General features: G+C 45.1%; 1 protein-coding gene across 1 annotated transcript in view; it reads left to right on the top strand.

Moving 5' to 3' along the window:
- Nucleotides 1-21218, top strand: part of LOC124622148 (peptidoglycan-recognition protein 2-like) — a 96316-nt gene that overhangs the window by 23018 nt on the left and 52080 nt on the right. Inside the window, exon 2 of the mRNA XM_047147786.1 lies at nt 1857-2064. Coding sequence (XP_047003742.1) covers nt 1857-2064 — 208 coding nt within the window. The remainder of the gene's footprint in view (nt 1-1856; nt 2065-21218) is intronic.

Here is a 21218-nt window from a genome sequence, read left to right as displayed (position 1 = left end):
TGTCAGCAATATCTACAGCGAAATTAATGCAGAAAATAGAATGCGCTTAAAAAAATTTACAGTTGCTGTCGGTACAACGTTTGTCGGGGCATCAGTGTGTCCGTCTCCACAAAGAAAATATGAGGTAGTGTTAGCCTCTGCATGAGCAGTAAAAAATGTTTTGAAGAGTACCAAAAAAGAAAAAAAGAAATTGAACTATCCCCGTTTTATCTGTAATTCAATGTTTGATTGCCCCTGCGTTAAGCACATAATGCTGACAAAGATTTTACTCCGGGTAAATAAAGTATTAAACTGAGCAATATCTTTGGCCATTTCACTTACATTCTGTGTATTCGTCACATAGTGTTGCTCCTGAACATTTGCACAGTTTAGACTATTCAAATGTGTGTGAATTCCTAAGGGACCAAACTGCTGAGGTCATCGGTCCCTAGTCTTACACGCTACTTAAACTAACCTATGCTAAGAAAACACACACGCGCGCACACACACACACACACACACACACACACACACACACACACACACATACGCCCGAGGGAGGACTCAAACCTCCGGCGGGAGGGGGGCACGCACTCCGTGACATAGCGCCTCCAACCGCGCGGCCACTCGGCGAGGCTTTAGACTATCCATACTCATTGTTGTGTAACTGCAATGTTGAAATAACTACACGCGTCATTACTGCCGAAAATGTGATGTGGGCTGCTTGTAGTCATGTACACTTCAGGCACATATAGCGAATGTTAATTCCACTAACGTTGCGTCTTCTATAGATATATCCCTTACACCGAAGAGATGGCACGGCCGTAGCTCCGTTCATAGCATTCAACTTGATTACAGAGGATCACTACAGATGATTAATATGCTTCTTGGCTGTTAACAATGAGTATTCAAACGTATTTTAGAGATGCCATTACTCTTTTCATTCATCACGAGGAATATCATCATAGGTGGTATTGTGTACATCATTCATACTTCCTTAATCTCATTCTTGGATACTCCGTGGCACCGTGCTGGATGGTCTGTGGCGCTCTGTCAAAGTCGCAACATTGGTTTTCAGCTTGCTTCCAATTGTGAAACAAGAATTTTCACCTCCAAAGATTTGTCCTAATTTTATATGAAGAGGTCCATTCATTTTTTTGGCGAGTTAAAACCAGGCAGAGCCTTCCATGGATTGTTGACACTGACGTTCTGCTATTCGTCCGGTAACTATTTCGTCATGAATTATGTCGGCAGAAGTTGAGGATACTGTATTTAGCAACTGTTGGCATAAGCCAATGTCTACTTTAGACTGACACAGCTGCAGTGGTACTCGTGAGTAGTTGATGTCCTCGAACCTGAACTAAGTGCTCAGTGTTTGAAGAGGTCCATTCGTCAATTCCAGGTCTGCTCAACGTTGTAATTTGGTTTGATGAGTTTCTCATCAAGCTTCAGTGATGGGTTCTTGGATTTCAGTCTCTTTTTTTTTTTCTGGCGGCTGAAGTGCCCATATGAGGGCAGGTAAGTGTTACAGCGACGTTTCTACCATTGTGTTGGCAGAGTTCTTTTTGTCTTCGGCTGAGGAAGGTGGACGCTTGATAACACTGGCAACCATTTCAGAGGTGTCAATTTGGTGGTCCCTGGTACTGTCCTGGGCGTCAACTTTAGCAGTATGTACACTGTTCATCCACAGAGCACCGTAGTATTGCGCAACTGGGTAGAGCAAGGCAAGCGCTGATGCAACGACATTACGCTTCCTGTATAGTGCATTATTTGACTGAATGTCTCCCAATAGACTAACATCATGTTACAGAATTGGCAAGTCTTAGAATAGTGCCAGTTACCCTAAAATATTACAGTATGGCGTGTGTTTGTTGTAGAGAACAACTGCCCCAACATTGTGGAGCGGCGAGGCTGGGGAGCACGTCCGGCGAAGCAAGTGGAGTACATCATCAAGCCAGTGCAGTATGTCGTCATCCAGCACACCGTCTCGCCCATCTGCACCTCCATGAACGCCTGCGCCGAGCGCGTGCGCAGCATCCAGGCGCAGCACATGACCAACCTCAAGTTCGAGGACATCGGCTACTCGTGAGTACCATTGCAGCTATGCCATTCTAAAGTAGACACAGACTTCCGCCAACATTTGCTAAGCATGATATCTTCAACTCCTTCAGCCATAATTCATGACGAAATGGTATCAAACGACCGCAATTTTTCAGCAAGCGACCACATTGCTATCATAAAGTGTCGAGAACAACCGCTTCAGTTCTCTCCTGCCTATACACCAGTAAAGTCACTTGGCGATGGGAACTGCTGCTAGTTTATTGGATCGTACCTTACGCTACGGCCCATTGGTGCGTGGCTCCTGGGCAATCACTTTGTCAGCGAACCTCATGATGGCAACGTGGTCGCTTTCCGAAATAATGTGGCCGGTGGGCGCTGACTTCGCGCTGTTCCCCTGTGAAATATTTCGTCTGTATGACAAGCTATCTAGCGGATTTGATAGACAGCTCTACAGATGTGCTCCATCTTGGCACTTATTTATGCATAAAATGAAGCAAAAAATGAATAAAATGTTGTCCGCTTTATTTGAACGCGCAATGGGTACAAATTCGGTAGAGGCTAATAATTTCATGCATGACGACAGCTTCAGGCTGGCTACGGTTACACAAAGAATGAACACTGTGATACACTGCAAATCAGTGAATAAAATTAAAGTCCATCGTATTGCCATTAGAAAGTCAGCTGCTATCAAACGCCGAACACAGTCCAACCTCGCAGCATAGTTTATCAACAAGAGGGCAGTAAACGCGCATGTTGTCAGCATGTAGACTGACAAAAGAACCTTGAAACTTTATTATTTAAATGATTCTCTGTACTTATATTGCTGAATGACTGAGAAGAAGAAACTTCTACGTTTTTTTTATGCTGAAGCTGGTGAGTGAAACTGAACGTACTGAGCGTACTTTCTCTTTACTTGTTCTTATCCTGTCAACACTGACCTACAATATCCTGGCGCAACGCAATCTGACTGCTCAAAAAAAAAAAAACCCTTACTTCAAATAATTCAAAAGAATGGCCCTGACTAAAAAGAAGTCCTAACAATAACCTATACATTCCATTAATCACTTACCTCACAAAAATCTTCATTACGCGAACTACTGCAATACAGCGAGTGCCAATACTGCCAGCTAAATAAGATTCCGACTACTAAAGTCACTAACTACTAATAGGCATACGGTTAGCAAAGAAAAGATTTTGTTGCAAACCAAATAATGTATTTTTTTACCTTAATGATGTCACATCCAGTTGAAACACGAATATGAATCGTCATTGACATCCAGTACAAAGGTATATAATCATGAATAATAGACAGTCTCCAAGTCAGATACTTACAGATTGTTAGCTTACGCTAATACTTCAGACCTCTACCCTTCATCAATATAACTTCTCACATCTGACATCCATCACCGCTGGCTGTTCACCTCGAACTGCCCAACACTACTGGCCATTAACTTCCAACAGAGTCCAACCAGCCATAGTCTCTTACAAAGAAAGAGCAGTCAGAGATCAAAGGCAAAGCGCTACACAGCGCTGCCAATACAGAAGCAGCCCACTTACAACCTTACGGTCTCGGAAATTCAGTTCAGGATGAGACTTCGCAGGTTAGTAGTACACCTCAAGGAGTTATCATAAAAGCTGTAAAGCGCACTAGACAGTATATTCAGAGGAAAAGACCTCTAAAGTTTTACGTGCAGCTCGTATGCCAGTCAATATATAGGCTATGGCAGTACAGCAAAATCGCTCTCTCTCTAACGACTCGCTTGCTAGAGGTTAGATCTTGCTGTCGGGTAACATTTTGTTCCTTTTAATTGTTTTGAAAATTAAAACTGTATTTAAAAGTTAATGACCTAAAATATTATTTTCTAAAGCTGGGAAGCTAACAACGGAACTGACAATCGACGTTCTCAACCGTTGATTAAAGGCTCACGCAGGAAAAGAAATGAAACATGTTTTGGGTGACACAAAGTCTTAGTCGCAAAATTCAGGAGACGTACGCTCCAAGAAGACTGAGAAAGATGATTTTCTCGTGCATATCTATAAAAAATAACTAAGAACTTGATCTTACAAACTACCTTAAGCCTTGTCGAGCACTGACGGCGAGTGGAATGTAAAGAACGTAAAACGAATCTTACATCCTCCACCATCCAACCGTGGTAACTCGGGCCCTGCTGGTGTTGACGTAACTGTTCATGCAACTCTGACGACGCCGACAAAAGCAATCAATCAACCTCACGCATCCATTTGACCAGTAGTGGTTATAGACAGGCAATATCTGATCGGATGTTTCCAGACACGTGGTAGTGGACATTCAAATGGCGTGTATCCAACCTTCTCCTTTATGATGGGTTCAATTCTTCTGGAGATACTTTCAGTGAGGTGTCTGAATGTCCGTGGAGGAATGGCAGCCCACTCTTCCTGAAGAGCCGAAACGAGAGAGGGTATCTGTTCGGTGGGTCTGGAATAAAGTCGACATTTGGACTCATTCCAGAGCTGTTCCATTGGGTGCAGGTCCGGATTTTGGGCAAGCAGTCCATTTCAGAGAAATTACAGTCCACAAAGCATTGCCTGCTGCTTTAACAGAGGGCATTGACATGCTGATGTGACCAGTCGTCGTCTCCGAACTGTTCCTCTACTGTACGCAGCACACAATGCTGTAAAATGTGTTCAAACCTTTCTACATGTAGCGTTTCCTTAAGCGCAGAAAGAATACTACATCATCTCCACGAGAAACAGCCTCATACCGTAGAAACACCATATCTGTAGCTCACTGCTAGCACTACAAGTGATGGCAGGTAACATTCTCCAGGCTTTCGCCGAACTGAAACGCTTCCATCGGATTGCCACAGGCCTGAGTCATCACTTCTAGTCTTCCACTGTCCAGTGCGCGCCGCTCATTACACCACCTAAGGTGAAGCTTTAGCATTGTCTACAGGAATGGCTTATGACGAGCTCCTCGACCATTGTAGCCCATTTTTTAAAACTCCCTACGCACAGAAATTGTGCTAGATTGGACTGGCGGTGTCGCTTTGGAACACAAGAGGGCTTCCTTCAGTTGATTTCATGCGATTTTATTATAACCACATTTCGTCACAATGCTCAACGGTCCCTGTCCATAAGCACATGAGATCTGCTTGGGCTTGATGCAGGTAAGCTTGGCCTTCACGTTTCCACTTCACAATTCCATCACGAACAGTCGACTTGGGTAGCTTTAGTTGATCCATAATGTCCCAGAGAGTTATGTTACTCAGGTAGTATCCAATGAGTAGTTCACGTTAGAGGTCAATGGACACTCCTAATCGACTGATTATGCAGTTACATATGAGAAAAAGTACCATCACAGCTGTATCTTGAGAATGTATTTGTCTCAAACGACTATTTTCGACGGCACATTATCACCATCCCATGTGTGCTAGTAGCAAGGACTCCACACTAAATGCGCCAAGGATATCTAATATTCTTTTGGCAGTGGTGGATCCTGAGAATGGCAACAATGTGCCTCCGAAAATAGTCGTGAGACAATAAAAACATTCTCAAGATACAGCTGTGGTGGCACTTTCTCTCATATATATCAGCTGAAGTCCCTCGTCCATGCAGTAGGCTGGACAGACATAGATTCTGCTTCTACTGCTTCGCTACAGACAGCAAAATACTCCCCGGCTCCTGGGACATATAATGGTAAATTACGCAACAAATATGGGTGTCCGCATCCATCTGATCAGATACTGGTGATTAAGTGATAGGGTATGGTTGTTTTCGTCTTAACGGCACTCTCGCGAGCTCTGTTGGAAGTACAGCATTTTTTCATCCCCGCAACTTTTCAGATGAATGGATAGCGTTACATAGCTATCTGTCGAATAAAAATGAATAAGTTCTCTTGATCCACTGGAAACAAATTTTATCCTGCATACGAACCAATATTCTGAGAACAAGCTATCTTATGCGTTCTAATCTTAATTTCGGATGTGGTCTTCGAGGTTTTTACAAAAACAAAACAAAAACACTGCAAAATGAGTTGTACAAAAAGTATCTCGAAAAATTACGTTTAAAAATTATTCACTTTTGCGTACATCCACAACAATTACGGAAACAGTTTTTCCCGTTCTGATTTCAGCACTTCAATGAAACAGTTCTGGCAAAATTCTACTGCATCTTGAGGTGGTTATAATCGTTGCCCATGCATTTTTTGTTAGGGACAAACAGAAATCGTTAACCGACAAATTAATGTCTTTCTCCACCAAATACATTGCGATCAAAAGCATTCGGACACCCCCAAAGACATGTTTTCATATTAGGTGCATTGTGCTGCCACCTACTGCCAGGTACTCCATATCAGTTACTCAGTCGTCATTAGACATCGTGAGAGAGCAGAATAGGACGCTCCGCGGAACTCACGGACCTCGAACTTGGTCAGGTGTTTAGATGGCGTGGCGGACCACATCAAACCAGTCAGAACACTAAAAAAAGTCCTAAAGGCATGAAAGTGGCCTAAATTCATCGTCATATCAGTGAAGTGGATGGAGAAAACATAAAAAGTGATGATATGGTACGGAAAAGGGCGAAAGCGTTTAAAAATGGCCTTACGAATGTGCGTGATAAGGAACGAAGAGGGCGACCTTCATCTACATCTACGTGATTACTCTATTCACAGTAAAGTGCCTGGAAGAGGATTCAATGTACCACCTTCAAGCTGTCTGTCTACCGTTCCACTCTCGAACGGCGCGCGGGAAAAACGAGCTATTCAAATTTTTCTGTGCGAGCCCTGATTTCTCTTATTTTATCGTAATCATTATTTCTCCCTATGTAGGTGGGTGCCAACAGAATGTTTTTGCTATCGGAGGAGAAAGACGGTGATTGAAATTTCATGAGAAGATCCCGTCGCAACGAAAAACGCCTTTGCCACTCCAGTTCACGTATCATGTCTGTGGCACTATGTCCCTTATTTCGCGATAATACAAAACGAGCTGCCCTTCTTTGAACTTATTGTCATCCGTCAGTCACACCTGATGCGGATCCCACACCGCTCAGCAGTACTCCAGAATAGGGCGGACAAGCGTAGTGTATGTAAGCAGTCTCTTTAGTAGACCTGTTGCACCTTCTAAGTGTTCTGCCAATGAATCGCAGTTTTTGGTCGGCTCTACACACATCATCATCTATGTGATCGTTCCAGTTTAGGGTATTTTTAATTGTAATCCCTAAGTATTTAGTTGAATTTAGAGCCTTCAGATTTGTGAGATTTGTCGCGTAATCGAAATTTAGAGGATTTCTTCTAGTACTCACGTGAATAACTTCACACTTTTCTTTATTCAGGGTCAACTGCCACTTTTTGCACCATACAGATATTTTGTCTAAATCATTTTGCAATTCGTTGGTCATCTGATGAATTTACTAGACGGTAAATGACAGCATCATCTGCAAACAATCTAAGACGGCTACTAAGATTGTCTCCTATGCCGTTAATATAGATCAGGAACAGTAGAGGGCCTATAACACTTCCTTGGGAACGCCGGATATTATTTCTGTTTTACTCGATGACTTTCCGTCTGTTACTACGAACTGTGACCTTTCTGACAGAAAATCACGAATCCAGTTGCACAACTAAGGCGATATTCCATAGGCAAGCAGTTTGGTTAGAAGCTTGTGAGGAACGGTGTCGAAAGACTTCTGGAAATCTAAAAATATGGAATCAATTTGAAACACCCTGTCGATAGCACTCATTACTTTGAGTATAAAGAGCTAGTTGAGTTTCACAAGAACGATATTTTCTGAATCCGTGCTGACTACGTGTCAATAAATCGTTTTCTTCGAGGTACTTCATAATGATCGAATGCAGTATATGTTCCAAAACCCTATTGCAATTCGACGTTAGTGATATGGGCCTATAATTCAACGGGTTACTCCTATTTCCCTTTTTGGTCACTGGTGTGACTTGAGCAGTTTTCCAGTCTTTAGGAACGGATCTTTCTGTGAGCGAACGGTTGTATATAATTGCTAAACGTGGAGTTATTGCATCAGCATACTCTGAGCGGAACCTGACTGGTAAACAATGGGGACCGGAAGCCTTGCTTTTATTAAGTGATTGGATAGAAAAGTCTACTTGTTACATTTTCTAATTGTTATATTTTTATTTCAAAACTGTACTTAAAAACACGACTTGTATAATCTTTCTTAGACTGTTAGGTCCTACGTGCATACTATTATTTCTTAATATATTTAAATATTTTGCAAGCTGGTCTCTCGTGACAGGAAAAAGTGTCAAAATTTTAAAAATATTACTCTTTTGAAAATGTTTCTGCGAACTATTTAGAAACGAGATATTTCATTTCAGACGTTTTGTACGGGTCGCTGTATAAACAGTTCTTTCAGTACACTGGGTGTTCCTGGACAACTGGTGAATGTACAGCGAAATGACAGGAACGATCATTCGAAACAAAACAGTCTAGTAATCATCTACTTTAAAATGTATATCTTAAGAACTATGAGCACTTCAGCAGAAGAAAATTATTTGACAGTGGTCATAGCTCTTAAGGTATACATTTTAGAGCCCATGTTTAGGCCTACTAGACTCTTGCTTCAAATGATCGTTCGTGTCATATCCCTGAATATGACCATTTCTCATGGACACCCTGTATGTGAAGTATCAATACATGACTGAGAATCCCCCCAGGGGGTCCACAACTCTTTTGTGGATACGTGCGTAGCGAGCACGGGACCCCGAGCTAATGTGGCCCTCCTTCCTTTCCGGGCTGCATACCCTCCCTTTCCGCATCCTTCCCCGTCCCCCATCTTCGCCCCCCCCCCCCCCTCACCTCTGGCTCTTTCCTTCCCTTTCTCCCCCTCTGGGAGTAAGGTTTGTGCCTACGTCCGGAGACGGACGCTCGAAACTGTTACAAATTCCTTGCTTTCTATACTTGCCAGTCTTCGTCCTTCCTCTGTCCTTCTTTTCCTTCCCTATTCTCTTTGCCCTTTTCTCCGTTGCGGCGTTTGAGACTCCTCTTCTTTCCTTTCCCTTTCTCTTTTTTCCTCCCTGTGCGTGTCTGAAGGCCGACCCACGCACTTCCATGCATAGCCGGTGACGGGGTAACGCGTCATTCCCCGCCCGGGTAGACAGGTAGGACACGTACGTACCCCCTGGTAACGGCCAGGCCCAGGGAGGGGTGATTACCCGAGCTGATACCTTCCGAAAGTGCCGATTGGTCCCTCCGTCCGTTTGTCGGGAGGTGTGACCTGAGGTGTGAACAATCACCTAAGGCGGGAGTGCCCTCAGAGAGGGCCCCCACAAAGGAGGAGCGCGCCATCGGAGACGCCGGTAATCATGGGGGATTCTTCCGCAATGGTTTCCTCACCTTCCACTATGTCTGCTCACAAGCGTAAGTTCACTGAGTCTCAGCCACAGACAGTTCTTCCATCGTTGCCACAGTTCCTTGTTGTTTCTCGGTCTGACGAAGGTCACGACTTCTCCACGGTCAGCCCTTTCATTATTCAGAAAGATGTCGACGCAATTGCAGGTCCTGTAAAGTCTTGTTCCAGATTACGGAATGGCACCCTGTTGTTAGAAACAGTCAGTGCCCTCCAGGCACAAAAATTGCTGCGCACCTCACTACTACACACCTTCCCTGTCCGGGTGGAACCGCACCGTACTTTAAATTCCTCGCGTGGAGTCGTTTATACACGCTCCCTCGATGGATTGTCTGACGAAGAAATTCAGCACTACCTGTCTGACCAGGGCGTAACGGCTGTTCATAGGGTTATGAAAAGGGTTGACACGAACATCATTCCAACCCGCACTGTCTTCTTGACATTTGACAAAGTTCAACTCCCATCGAAAATCAAAGCAGGCTATGAGGTAATTTCCGTTCGCCCTTACGTCCCAAACCCTACGCATTGCTATCGGTGTCAGTGGTTCAATCACACCAGCCAGTCCTGTTCCAATCCGGCCAAATGTGTTACGTGTGGCAAGGATGCCCATGAGGGTGCTTGTCCACCTCCATCCCCTCGCTGCATCAACTGTATGGGTGACCACGCTGCTTCCTCTCGAGATTGCCCCGTTTTTAAGGACGAAAAGCTTATCCAGGAAATTAGGGTGAAGGAAAAGGTGTCGACCTTTGCTGCTCGAAAATTATTCGCCAGTCGACAGCCCACCGTGCCTCAGACAGGAAAATACAGCACTATCCTTGCTTCTCCTCGGCCAACAAAGGAGGCGGCCACGCAGACTTGCGACCTCACCTTTAGTGCCACGGTCGTCAGATCGGCCAGCGCAAAGATCGCCCGTTCAACCTCATCACTTTCGCCTGCCTACTCTCTGGCTCACCCTTCGTCGGGTTCTGCTAAATCTCGAGCCCAAAAGTCAGACACCAAGACCTCGAAAAAAGAGCATACTCGTGAAGAGTTTTTACGTACCGCAACTTCCCAACCATCGGTTCCTCCTTCATCTAAACATCATACTTCCAAGAAGGCTACAAAGAAACCCAGTTCCTCTCCTTCTCCACCAAGGCGTGTCCCATCTACAGCACCACCTGGCGGAAATCGCCCTCGGCCGTCTTCTGTGTCGCCAAGGCGCACTGCTGGCGGCCGATCAACCGGCCGATCGCTGGTGGCAGGAGCTGCTCCTGACCAACCTATGGATCAGGATCTTCTGCCTTCGGCTGAATGCCATTCCATGCTGTCGGTCGCAAGCTCTGAGCAGTCGTTGAGTTGACAGCGACCTTGGTCACATTCCTCCATTTTCTGTTCACCCTATGTCCATTATCCACTGGAATATCCGCGGTATTCGAGCCAATCGGGATGAATTGTCGATCCTCTTACGATCCTACTCGCCGGTCATCTTTTGTCTTCAGGAAACAAAGCTGCGTCCCCATGACCGCTTTGTTCTCCCTCATTTTCAGTCCATCCGATATGATCTCCCCTCTGTTGAAGGCACTCCAGCACATGGAGGACTCATGATTCTTCTCCGTGAAACTCTCCATTATAACCCAATCCATTTAAACACTTCCTTCCAAGCTGTCACCGTCCGTCTTTCCCTTTCCGGATACACGTTCTCTCTTTGTACTGTATACATTCCATCGTCCACACCAATGGCACGAGCAGATCTCCTTCATCTTCTTGGTCAGCTTCCACCCCCCTATTTGCTGGTTGGGGACTTCAATGCCCACCACCCGCTTTGGGGATCTCCACATCCTTGTCCACGTGGCTCACTATTGCAAGACGTCTTCCACCAAGAGGATCTAGTTTGCCTCAACACTGGGGTCCCTGCATTTTTGTCTGCCTCCACGACAAATTTATCTCATTTGGACCTTGCGGTCGGTACTGTTCCGCTAGCTCGGCGCTTCGAATGGTTCACCCTTGATTATACACACTGGAGTGACCACTTTCCATGTGTCCTTAGACTGCAGCCTCAACTGCCATACATGCGCCCGCGACGCTGGAAGTTTGCCCAAGCTGATTGGACACTTTTTTCGTCTCTAGCGACATTCGATGACCGTCACTTTCCCAGCGTCGACGATGAGGTCACACATTTTACCGACGTTATTCTTACAGCTGCGGAACATTCAATACCACGCACCTCCGAATTGCCCCGGCGCCCGCCAGTTCCTTGGTGGAACGAGGCATGCCGTGATGCAATACGTGAGCGGCGACGTGCTCTCCGCGTTTTCCGCCACCATCCTACTTTGGCCAACTGTATCCGCTATAAGCAGTTCCGAGCGCGATGCCGTCGTGTCATCCGCGATAGCAAGAAGGCAAGCTGGAAATTATTTATTAACCAGAAAAGTCGACATCACGTGACAAGTGCGGCAACCAAGGACACAAGCGCAGTGAGTGCAGGTCTGCGGTTTGCGTCTGTATCCCCTGCAAATACAGAGGCCGCGTCTGCAATAAAACAAAAGGAGGTGATTGTCAGACCTATAAACAGCTGCATGACCGGCTCCTGGACAGTATAGACTATGGCAGCTAAAATCAGCACACACGCAAGAAACACGAACGCCCAAAGCCAATCACCCAAAACACATAAATACAAATCACCGTCAACAATACAGAGAAGCTACCAAAGAGCAATTTCTTGGAGAAGACAAATGAATCTTCTGCCGGAGAATTACGTCGATAGTGAACCCATCCCGCCCCTAACACACTCAACGACGTTACAGAATAGCTGCATTAATACGATAGAATATATAGATGACATGACAATCTGTGGTTCCATCCACTACGAGGTGGCAAAGCAAATTAAAAGACAATTACACCACTGGATAAACTTCCAAATAACATTAATTCAGAGGATAGATGAGTTGGAAGATGAACTTACATATATTGTGCACAAGAAAATGTACAAACAAAACCGACATACTCCCTCACAATTTCTCCCAGCCGAAGTACATCACACCACACATACACAGGATGAACACAAACCAGAATCATCATCACATGGAAAACCCTACGACACACGTAAATGTGAACAGTACATCAAACCAGTCAAATTTGTCTCGGGAGGCACTCTTCACCCTGGGAAAAAGGAACAAGGAACAGACAGGCATGCAGTCCCTGAATCAAAACAAATCGAAACACTCAGGCTACAGACCAATACAAAACTCAAAACTACTGGACCCAGACTTATAAAAGTAGACCAATTAGATGAGGACAAATCTGAGGGAGAGACATGTGACATTTGCAACGATGTCAACGTGCGTCTAGCAACAGCCTCCACTCCAAACACAAACAAAGACAACATAACACGTACAGTCAGTCCCATACAAATCACCACCATCGCCGACACCACACCAGCAAGCACCACAAACATCAGTGAAAAACGTGTGAAGGCAAACAGCATTGAAGAGGCGTGTGACAAAACGAAAAGTAACCGTGTGACATCCCAAAGAGGTCTTAAAATGTCCCCCAATCAGCGGCCAACACCAAGCCACAATCCGTCCAGTACCACCTCAGAGATCGCAACAGAAACCAGCACCAAGAGCAAGCCAGCTGCACCTAATTATGATAATTTAGAACTTAACTTACTTTTAAGTAGGCTAGAGAAAAAAGAGATACTGTAGACAGCGCAGCGGATGCTACTTAGATTGTGCCATCCAAAGGGAGATTCTCTGTTTTCCAGTAACTGAGCAAACAGACAGAATAATCCTAAAGACAGAAAATATTCCTACATCAGCAGAGCCGCTGCTCGATCTCATGCTCCAGGTCTGCCTGCGCAGGTCAGAATCTTTCGACTTGGACAAAATATATATAGATCATGTAAGAGCACACTGACGAACATATTTTGATTACTCACAGACTGGCAGTAAATGTTTTGTACACGTAAAAAACCCAGAACACATAGACAAAAAGTGAATATCTTAAAACATAATACAAATAACAGTACGACAGTCAGCGCGGAAATCCCTAAAATAGCACTAGACCTGCAGGCAGATATCATGTGCTTACAAGAACCCTATAACAGAAACGGGCAACTGATATGTCTACCAAAACATGCTACCACAATAACAGGCAGCAATGACTGTGAGGCTGCAATAGTAATTCTAAATAGAACTTATAACATAGTTAAGGTAACACAGTTATGCAATCAACACCTGGTTACCATAGAGATAACTAACGGGAACGTCACATGGGTCATTGCATCCATGTACGCCCAATACAGCCATCAAATACAGCCGTATGCAGACTACATCAGAGACCTAGTAATGTATGCCACAGGCAAAAAATTAGTGATAAGTGCTGACATTAATTCCAGATCGACCCTCTGGAACTCAGACAGAACAGATGACAGAGGACGCATAATCACCGATCTAATACAAGAAACACAATTACATGTAATGAATACGGAAGGACCCATACCAACATATGCAGGGTTCGATGGTACGAGCAGTAATATCGACTTCACGCCAGCAAATAATGCAGCAATGGCATACGTAACAAACTGGACTGTACACGACAACATAACCAGTAATGATCATAATGTCATAACATACACACTAACTCACACTCAGAACACAATGACCAAATCACACACCAGACACTCGCTGTTGCACAAAGCAGACTGGAACAAATTAACGGAAATTATCCAACGACACGGTCTACAAAACATCAGTGGAAGTATCGATTATAGAGCACACAAGTTAACACAGGTGATACAACATGCACAAAACACATCAATACCGACAGCAAAGAACTCAAATTGCTCACCAGTACCATGGACCAACGAACTTACGAGACTCAAACAAGACGCAAGACGCAAACGAAAATTATATCAAAGGGCGATAGCAGATAGGGACCGACGAATAAGACTTGAAGCATATAGGCATGCACAAGACTTATACAGACAGACCCTATACAACACGCGTAGACAACAATGGGATTTGTAACAACACAAACAGAGCAAAATATATGGGGGAACCATACAAAATACTGACAGAGAAGATAAAAACCCCACTAGTTCTGGGAACGCTAAGGCAGGATGACGGCACGATGACGAGGGGATGGAGGAATACAGCGGAGTTTCTGCTGTATAAACTGCTCCCTGACGACGTTATCGATACAGACACACAATATCATGCAACACTAAGAGAAAACCTACACACACCATACAACACTGCAACTGTCACCTGTCCTTTTGCGCAAGAAGAGGTTGCGCTAGCAATCTCAGAGCTCAAAAACAAAAAATCACCTGGACCAGATGGTATCCACTCGGAAACACTGAAAAAACTAGCACCGCATATCACCCCGTTCCTAACAACGTTACTGAACGATGCCTTACGGCTGGGCAGGGTACCTACAGTATGGAAAACCTCCAAAGCAGTCATTATTAAGAAATCAGCGGACAGGGATCCTTCAGATCCAAAGACTTACAGGCCGATATGCCTAATAAACACCCTAGCAAAGATTCAGGAGAAGCTACTGTGTAAGCGCCTGCAAACACACAGAGCTCTCCGGGGTATGAGCCAACACCAGTTCGGCTTCAGAGCGGGCAGATCAATAGATGATGCCATAAACCAGGCCCTGCACATAGTTAACACCACAAAACAGATATACTCCACGGCAGTAATGATTGACATTGCCGGAGCATTTGATAATCTTTGGTGGCCAGCACTGTTTCAGAGGCTAAGACATCTGGAGGTACCGCAATCGCTGTCCGACAGTTTTCTGGACTACTGTAAAGGCCGAGTAGTCGAATGGCAGATGGACAGCCGGAAAGTAATTAAAAGAATTACCAAAGGCTGTCCTCAAGGGTTGATCTGCGGCCCCATCTTCTGGGACATAACAATCGAACCCCTCCTACAACTTCTGGATGGGGATGACAGGTCAGACGGAATTGTCGCCTACGCAGATGACCTATTAGTTATAGTCACTGCAAACAACAGAGCCCAGTTAGAAGAGAAAGCCAGTGGATTACTACAAACAATTACTCAGTGGTGTCACAACAACAAACTCAGGATAGCCGAAAACAAAACAACATACACTTTACTGAAAGGATCACTCCAAAGGAATCCTTCGGTTAAAATTGGGGACACAAACATCAAACGAGCACGCATTATGCGCTATCTTGGGGTACACATAGATGAAAAATTGAATTTTCACGAACACATAAGGCTAACAACAGACAAAGCAGAAAAAATACTCCACAAACTGGTGAAGCTAAATTCAAAACAGTGCAGACTACCTCTACCAGTCATACGTACATAGCACTGTGCGCTCTTCGAATCAGTACTCAGCTTTGCAGCTAGCACGTGGGCACATAGACTGAACGTGGTCACCAACAAAGCATCCGTCAGACGAGGGCAGAGAAGTGTCCTACTTAGGCTATCTGGAGCCTTCGGTACCACCTCAGCGGATGCACTGTGTGTGGTGCTCGGAATATGCCCCATAGATATCACGATCAAATACAGAGCTGCAAGGTACTGGTTAAAGGTGGGGAGACTAGATAAGGTACACACAATAACCGGTGTGCCCATAGAGACGATACGCCACCTTAAAAGTTGGCGTTTGGATACATGGCAATGTGAGTGGGATGTAAGTGATAAGGGACGTAGACTGCACGACTTTCTCCCTGACATAAGGGAGCGGTTGAGAATGAGACATATCGATCCCAGCCGCGGTATGGTACATTTCTTAACCGGGCGCGGACATTATCCCACGCACTTAAACCGCGCGAGTCTGAGGCAGACACCTACATGCACATGCGGGGAAGAAGGTTCCCCAGAACACACTGTCTTTTTCTGCGGGCAATACGCGAACAATAGACATACACTACACTTAGATTACACAGATACAGACATAGATATATGCACAGCAATAAGAGACGAAGAACAATGGGCACAATTAAACGCACTGACAAACAGTATTTCAAAAACAACACATGAAGAGTATATGCGGACACATCACAGACATGCCTATGTGCAGCGTAACAGAAATCTCCAGAGGATGGACAGCGATACCCACAGTGACAGCGAAAATAGTGACAATGAGGAGGAACAGGAGGAGGAAGCTGAGATGTGAATGTAAATAAGCAAATTGCTGGCAATCTAGCCAAGAAAACACCAAATGCTGTACATGGATGCGCACCTAATGTAGTTAATACATAGGATTAGTAACAAATAGGATAAGAAACATTATTTCTCTACTAATAACCATTTGTGTGTGTCTGTGTGACTGGCGGTCAACGGCTCGATGAAACCATTCCGAGGTATTCACCGTCAGTCACACTCGGTGATGGTACTAACAAATCTCTCATCTATCCTATCTTCTTTTTATATTCTTCTTAAAAACAACAAAATTTTGTTTATATTTCAACCTCAAATTATTGTTATTTTGAATCATTCTTTGTAAATGTTGTAGATAAAACAAAAGGAAAGAAAACTGAAAAAAGATGAAAAACGAAACTTGTAAGATGTACGACCTGTTTTAAACATCAGGTAACAGGTCTATAACTTGGCAATAAATAAATAAATAAATAAAAAATAGCTCATTTAACACCTTCACTCCCTCTTCGGAAGTTTGGAGTCGGCTTCGACGGTTCTCAGGCGCGCCTAGTTTCTCCCCGGTCTCTGGGCTCACTGTCGCGCATGACACATTAGTGGACCCCGTCGCAATTTCTAACTCGTTGGGTCAGCACTTTGCTGAGATTTCGAGCTCTTCAAATTACCCGCCAGCGTTTCTCCCGAAGAAACGTGCAGCGGAAGTGCGACCTCTTGCTTTCTCCTCTCAAAATCGCGAAAGCTACAATACTGTTTTCTCCATGCGGGAACTCCAACATGCACTCTCTTCTTCTCGCTCCTCCGCCCCAGGACCGGATGGTATCCACGTCCAAATGTTGCTGCATTTATCAACCCATAGTCTGCGTTACCTCCTTCGCCTTTATAATCGAATTTGGACCGACAGTACTTTTCCCAGACGATGGCGGGGAGCTATCGTCGTTCCTGTTCCGAAACCTGGAAAGGACAAACATCTCCCCTCTAGCTATCGCCCCATTTCTCTCACGAGTAATGTTTGTAAGGTTTTGGAGCGTATGGTGAATTACCGTTTAGCGTGGTGGCTGGAATCCCGCAGTCTTTTAACACCTGCCCAATGCGGATTCCGAAAGCATCGTTCTGCAGTTGACCATCTTGTTGCTCTCTCCACTTATATCATGAACAATTTTCTCCGGAAACGCCAAACAGTAGCAATATTTTTTGATCTGGAGAGAGCATACGATACCTGTTGGAGGACAGGCATCGTCTGCACACTGTTCTCTTGGGGCTTTCGAGGTCGGCTGCCCCTTTTTCTTCGCGAATTTATGGCAGAGCGCACATTTAGGGTGCGGGTGAACACTACTCTCTCCCGTACTTTCTCCCAAGAAAACGGGGTACCCCAGGGCTCCGTGCTGAGTGTTGTACTGTTTGCCATTGCCATCAATCCAATTATGGATTGTCTCCTTCCTGATGTCTCGGATTCCCTCTTTGTGGACGATTTTGCGATCTACTACAGCTCTCAACGGACCAGCCTTCTTGAACGACGTCTTCAAGGATATCTCGATCGCCTCCACTCTTGGAGCATCGAAACCGGCTTCCGTTTTTCTCCCAGTAAGACCGTTTGTGTTAATTTTTGGTGACGTAAGAAGTTTTTTCCACCCTCCTTACATCTAGGACCTGTCAACCTTCCGTCTTCAGACGTCGCTAAATTCTTGGGTCTTATGTTTGACAGAAAACTGTTCTGGTCCTCCCACGTTTCCTATCTTTCGGCTCGCTGTCTGCGATCCCTCAACACCCTTCGTGTCCTGAATGGTACCTCCTGGGGAGCGGACCGAGTGGTCCTTCTCCGCCTCTATCGCGCCTTAGTGCGCTCGTAATTGGACTATGGAAGCATAGTCTACTCCTCTGCTCGGCCGTCTATTCTTTGGCGTCTCGACTCTATCCACCACCGTGGATTACGTTTAGTGTCTGGAGCTTTTTACACTAGCCCTGTGGAAAGCCTTTATGCTGAGACTGCTGAACCTCCGCTGTCCAATCGGCGAACAGTCCTTCTGAGTCGTTATGCTAGCCATCTGTCTTCCATGCCTGCTAATCCAGCCCATGACCTTTTTTTCGACACCTCCTTTGATGTAGGGTATGCAGGCCGCACCTCCTCCCTACTGCCACTGGGAGTCCGCTTCCGTCAACTGCTCCATTCTCTTTCCTTCCGCTTTCCTCAAACCTTCTTGACAACTTGGGGTACAGCACCGCCTTGGCTCCGTCCCCGGATCTGCCTGCTCCGTGACCTTTGTCGATTTCCCAAGGATGGTACCCCTTCACTTGTTTATCGTCGGGCATTTGCTGATCTATGTGCACAAATGACGGACGCCAGATTTATTTACACCGACGGCTCGAAAACATCGTTAGGTGTAGGCAGTGCCTATATTGTTGGCGACATCCCCAAATCGCTTTCGGCTTCCCGACCAGTGTTCGGTTTATACTGCGGAGCTTTACGCTGTTCTCCAGGCTGTCCACTACATCCGCCGCCATCAGCGGATACAGTATGTTATTTGCTCAGATTCTCTCAGCTCTCTCCTCAGTCTCCAAGCTCTTTACCCTGTCCACCCTCTGGTCCACCGGATTCAGGACTGTCTGCGCTTGCTCCACATGGGGGGCGTTTCGGTGGCGTTCCTCTGGCTCCCGGGACACGCTGGTATCTGTGGGAATGAGGCGGCCGATACAGAGGCCAAGGTTGCAGTCTCTCTTCTTCGGCCAGCTATTCAATCGATTCCCTTCACCGATGTACGGAGCGTTTTATGTCGTCGAGTTGTTCTTTTATGGTACGCACATTGGTCGACACTTCCCCATAATAAATTGCGGGACGTGAAAGCTCTTCCTTGTACTTGGACCTCTTCCTCCCGAACGCGTCGTCGGGAGGAGGTAATTTTAACTAGACTCCGGATAGGGCACTGTCTTTTTAGCCATCGACATCTTTTAAGCGGCGATCCTCCCCCACTCTGTCCCCACTGCTCTCAGCTGTGGACGGTAAGACACCTTTTAATTGAGTGCCCCTATTTTAATCTGTTACGCTCCCATCTACAGCTATCGCCTGATATATCGTCGATTTTAGCAGATGACACGCGCTCAGCCGACCGCGTTCTCAAGTTTGTTAGTGCCAGTGAAATGACGTCAGTCATTTGAAGCTTTTTTTTCGGGGACAACCAACCCCTTTCTGTAGTGGATTTTTAAGCCTTCCTTCTGCTATTAGTTTCTCCAATTTTATGACTTTCATTCCCATTGCTGCTGGTTTTCAATTTCGGTTTTTTACTGTTTACTAAGTCACGGACCGGGCGCTAATGACCATAGCAGTTTTGCGCCCTAAAACCAAAACAAAAAGAAAGACTGTGAATAAAATTCATAAATAACTGAGGACATATATAAAAATCAATTATTACTTTTTAACTTCGCAAATAACTTCAGGATGGTTTAAGTGCCAAAGAATACAATCAAATGAAACATACTGACTTTTAGTAATAGCAAATATATAGTAGTAGTTGGGTCGACTGCGGCCAGAACAATAACTAATTACTGTATCGGCTATTCCTTATTCATTAACAATGGCACAACAGATTTTGTGTAGCCTTGAGCTGCTCCTAGGGGGTGGACTGTCATCGACCGGGTGACATTTGAATATGGCGTCATGAATTTTCCTTGCTGCACAAAGAACAGTCTTCAATGTCGCTTGATCTCAGAGACGTTCGCGCGGCAAAAGAAAACGCTAAAACCCTCAAAGACTTTGTAGTATGAATTAAAAGAATTATTACGATGAAAAATCCTTAACATAAAATGTATCATACGTCGTACGAAAGTATATATCGTGTAGGCGGACAATTCTTCAGTGGTTCTCCACAAAAATTTTTGTCACTACGCCTTTTACGGAACTGAAACGCCGAAGCATTTGAAAGGTGGTGCTACGGAAGAGTGTCGAGGAGTAGATAGGTAGATCGATTAACTAATGGGCAGATAGTGAACCGAAGTGGGGAGAAAGAAATTTATGGCTCAATCCGACTAAAAGGAGGAGTCAGTCGATAGGACACACATCCTGCAGCATCAGATAATAAATTTGATAATGGAGAGAAGTGTGGGGGAAGGGGACAAAGGTTCAACTACAGTAAGGAGATTAAAATAGAAGTAGGTTGTAGCAGTTATGGAGAGCTAAAGAGGATTGCAAAGGATCCACTAACATGGAGGGCTGCAACAAGTCAATCATTGACTTGAAGATAACAATGACAGTTCGTAAAAACTTAAATGGGGGACAGTGGGTCAATATAACATAATAATTACCCGGCGACCACCAACTAACATTCTAAGGTTCAACGCGCTTCCGTAACTCACTAGACTTACATCTGTGTGGTTCCAGTGCGGCAGATACCGCGCGGGTAACTGTAAATAAGCGGTTCTCGTCGTGTGCCGTACGCGTCCACGTAAGTGAACGCCCACAGCGTTGCGTCTGTAGCAGCGGGAACTCCCGGTTCGGCAGCTGCCTTGACGGCACAAACATCCGGCTCCATTCAGCCTCCTGCAGCTCACTGGCCTAGCCACTTCCTGCTCTTCGTGTAAAAAGTATTTGTGTCTATCTGAGTCGCTTCTGTTGTGCTCTATAAATCTTTTTCTTCTACACCATCCATTAATCTATCTTTCTCTACCCTATGTAATATTTTTAAAGATTCCTCGATGCTGCTGTTGTGACTGTAG

The sequence above is a fragment of the Schistocerca americana genome, chromosome 1, assembly GCF_021461395.2.
Source record: "Schistocerca americana isolate TAMUIC-IGC-003095 chromosome 1, iqSchAmer2.1, whole genome shotgun sequence".
NCBI lineage: Eukaryota > Metazoa > Arthropoda > Insecta > Orthoptera > Acrididae > Schistocerca > Schistocerca americana.
Note: the sequence above shows the minus strand (reverse complement) of the source record. Positions and strands in the feature narration are given on the sequence as shown.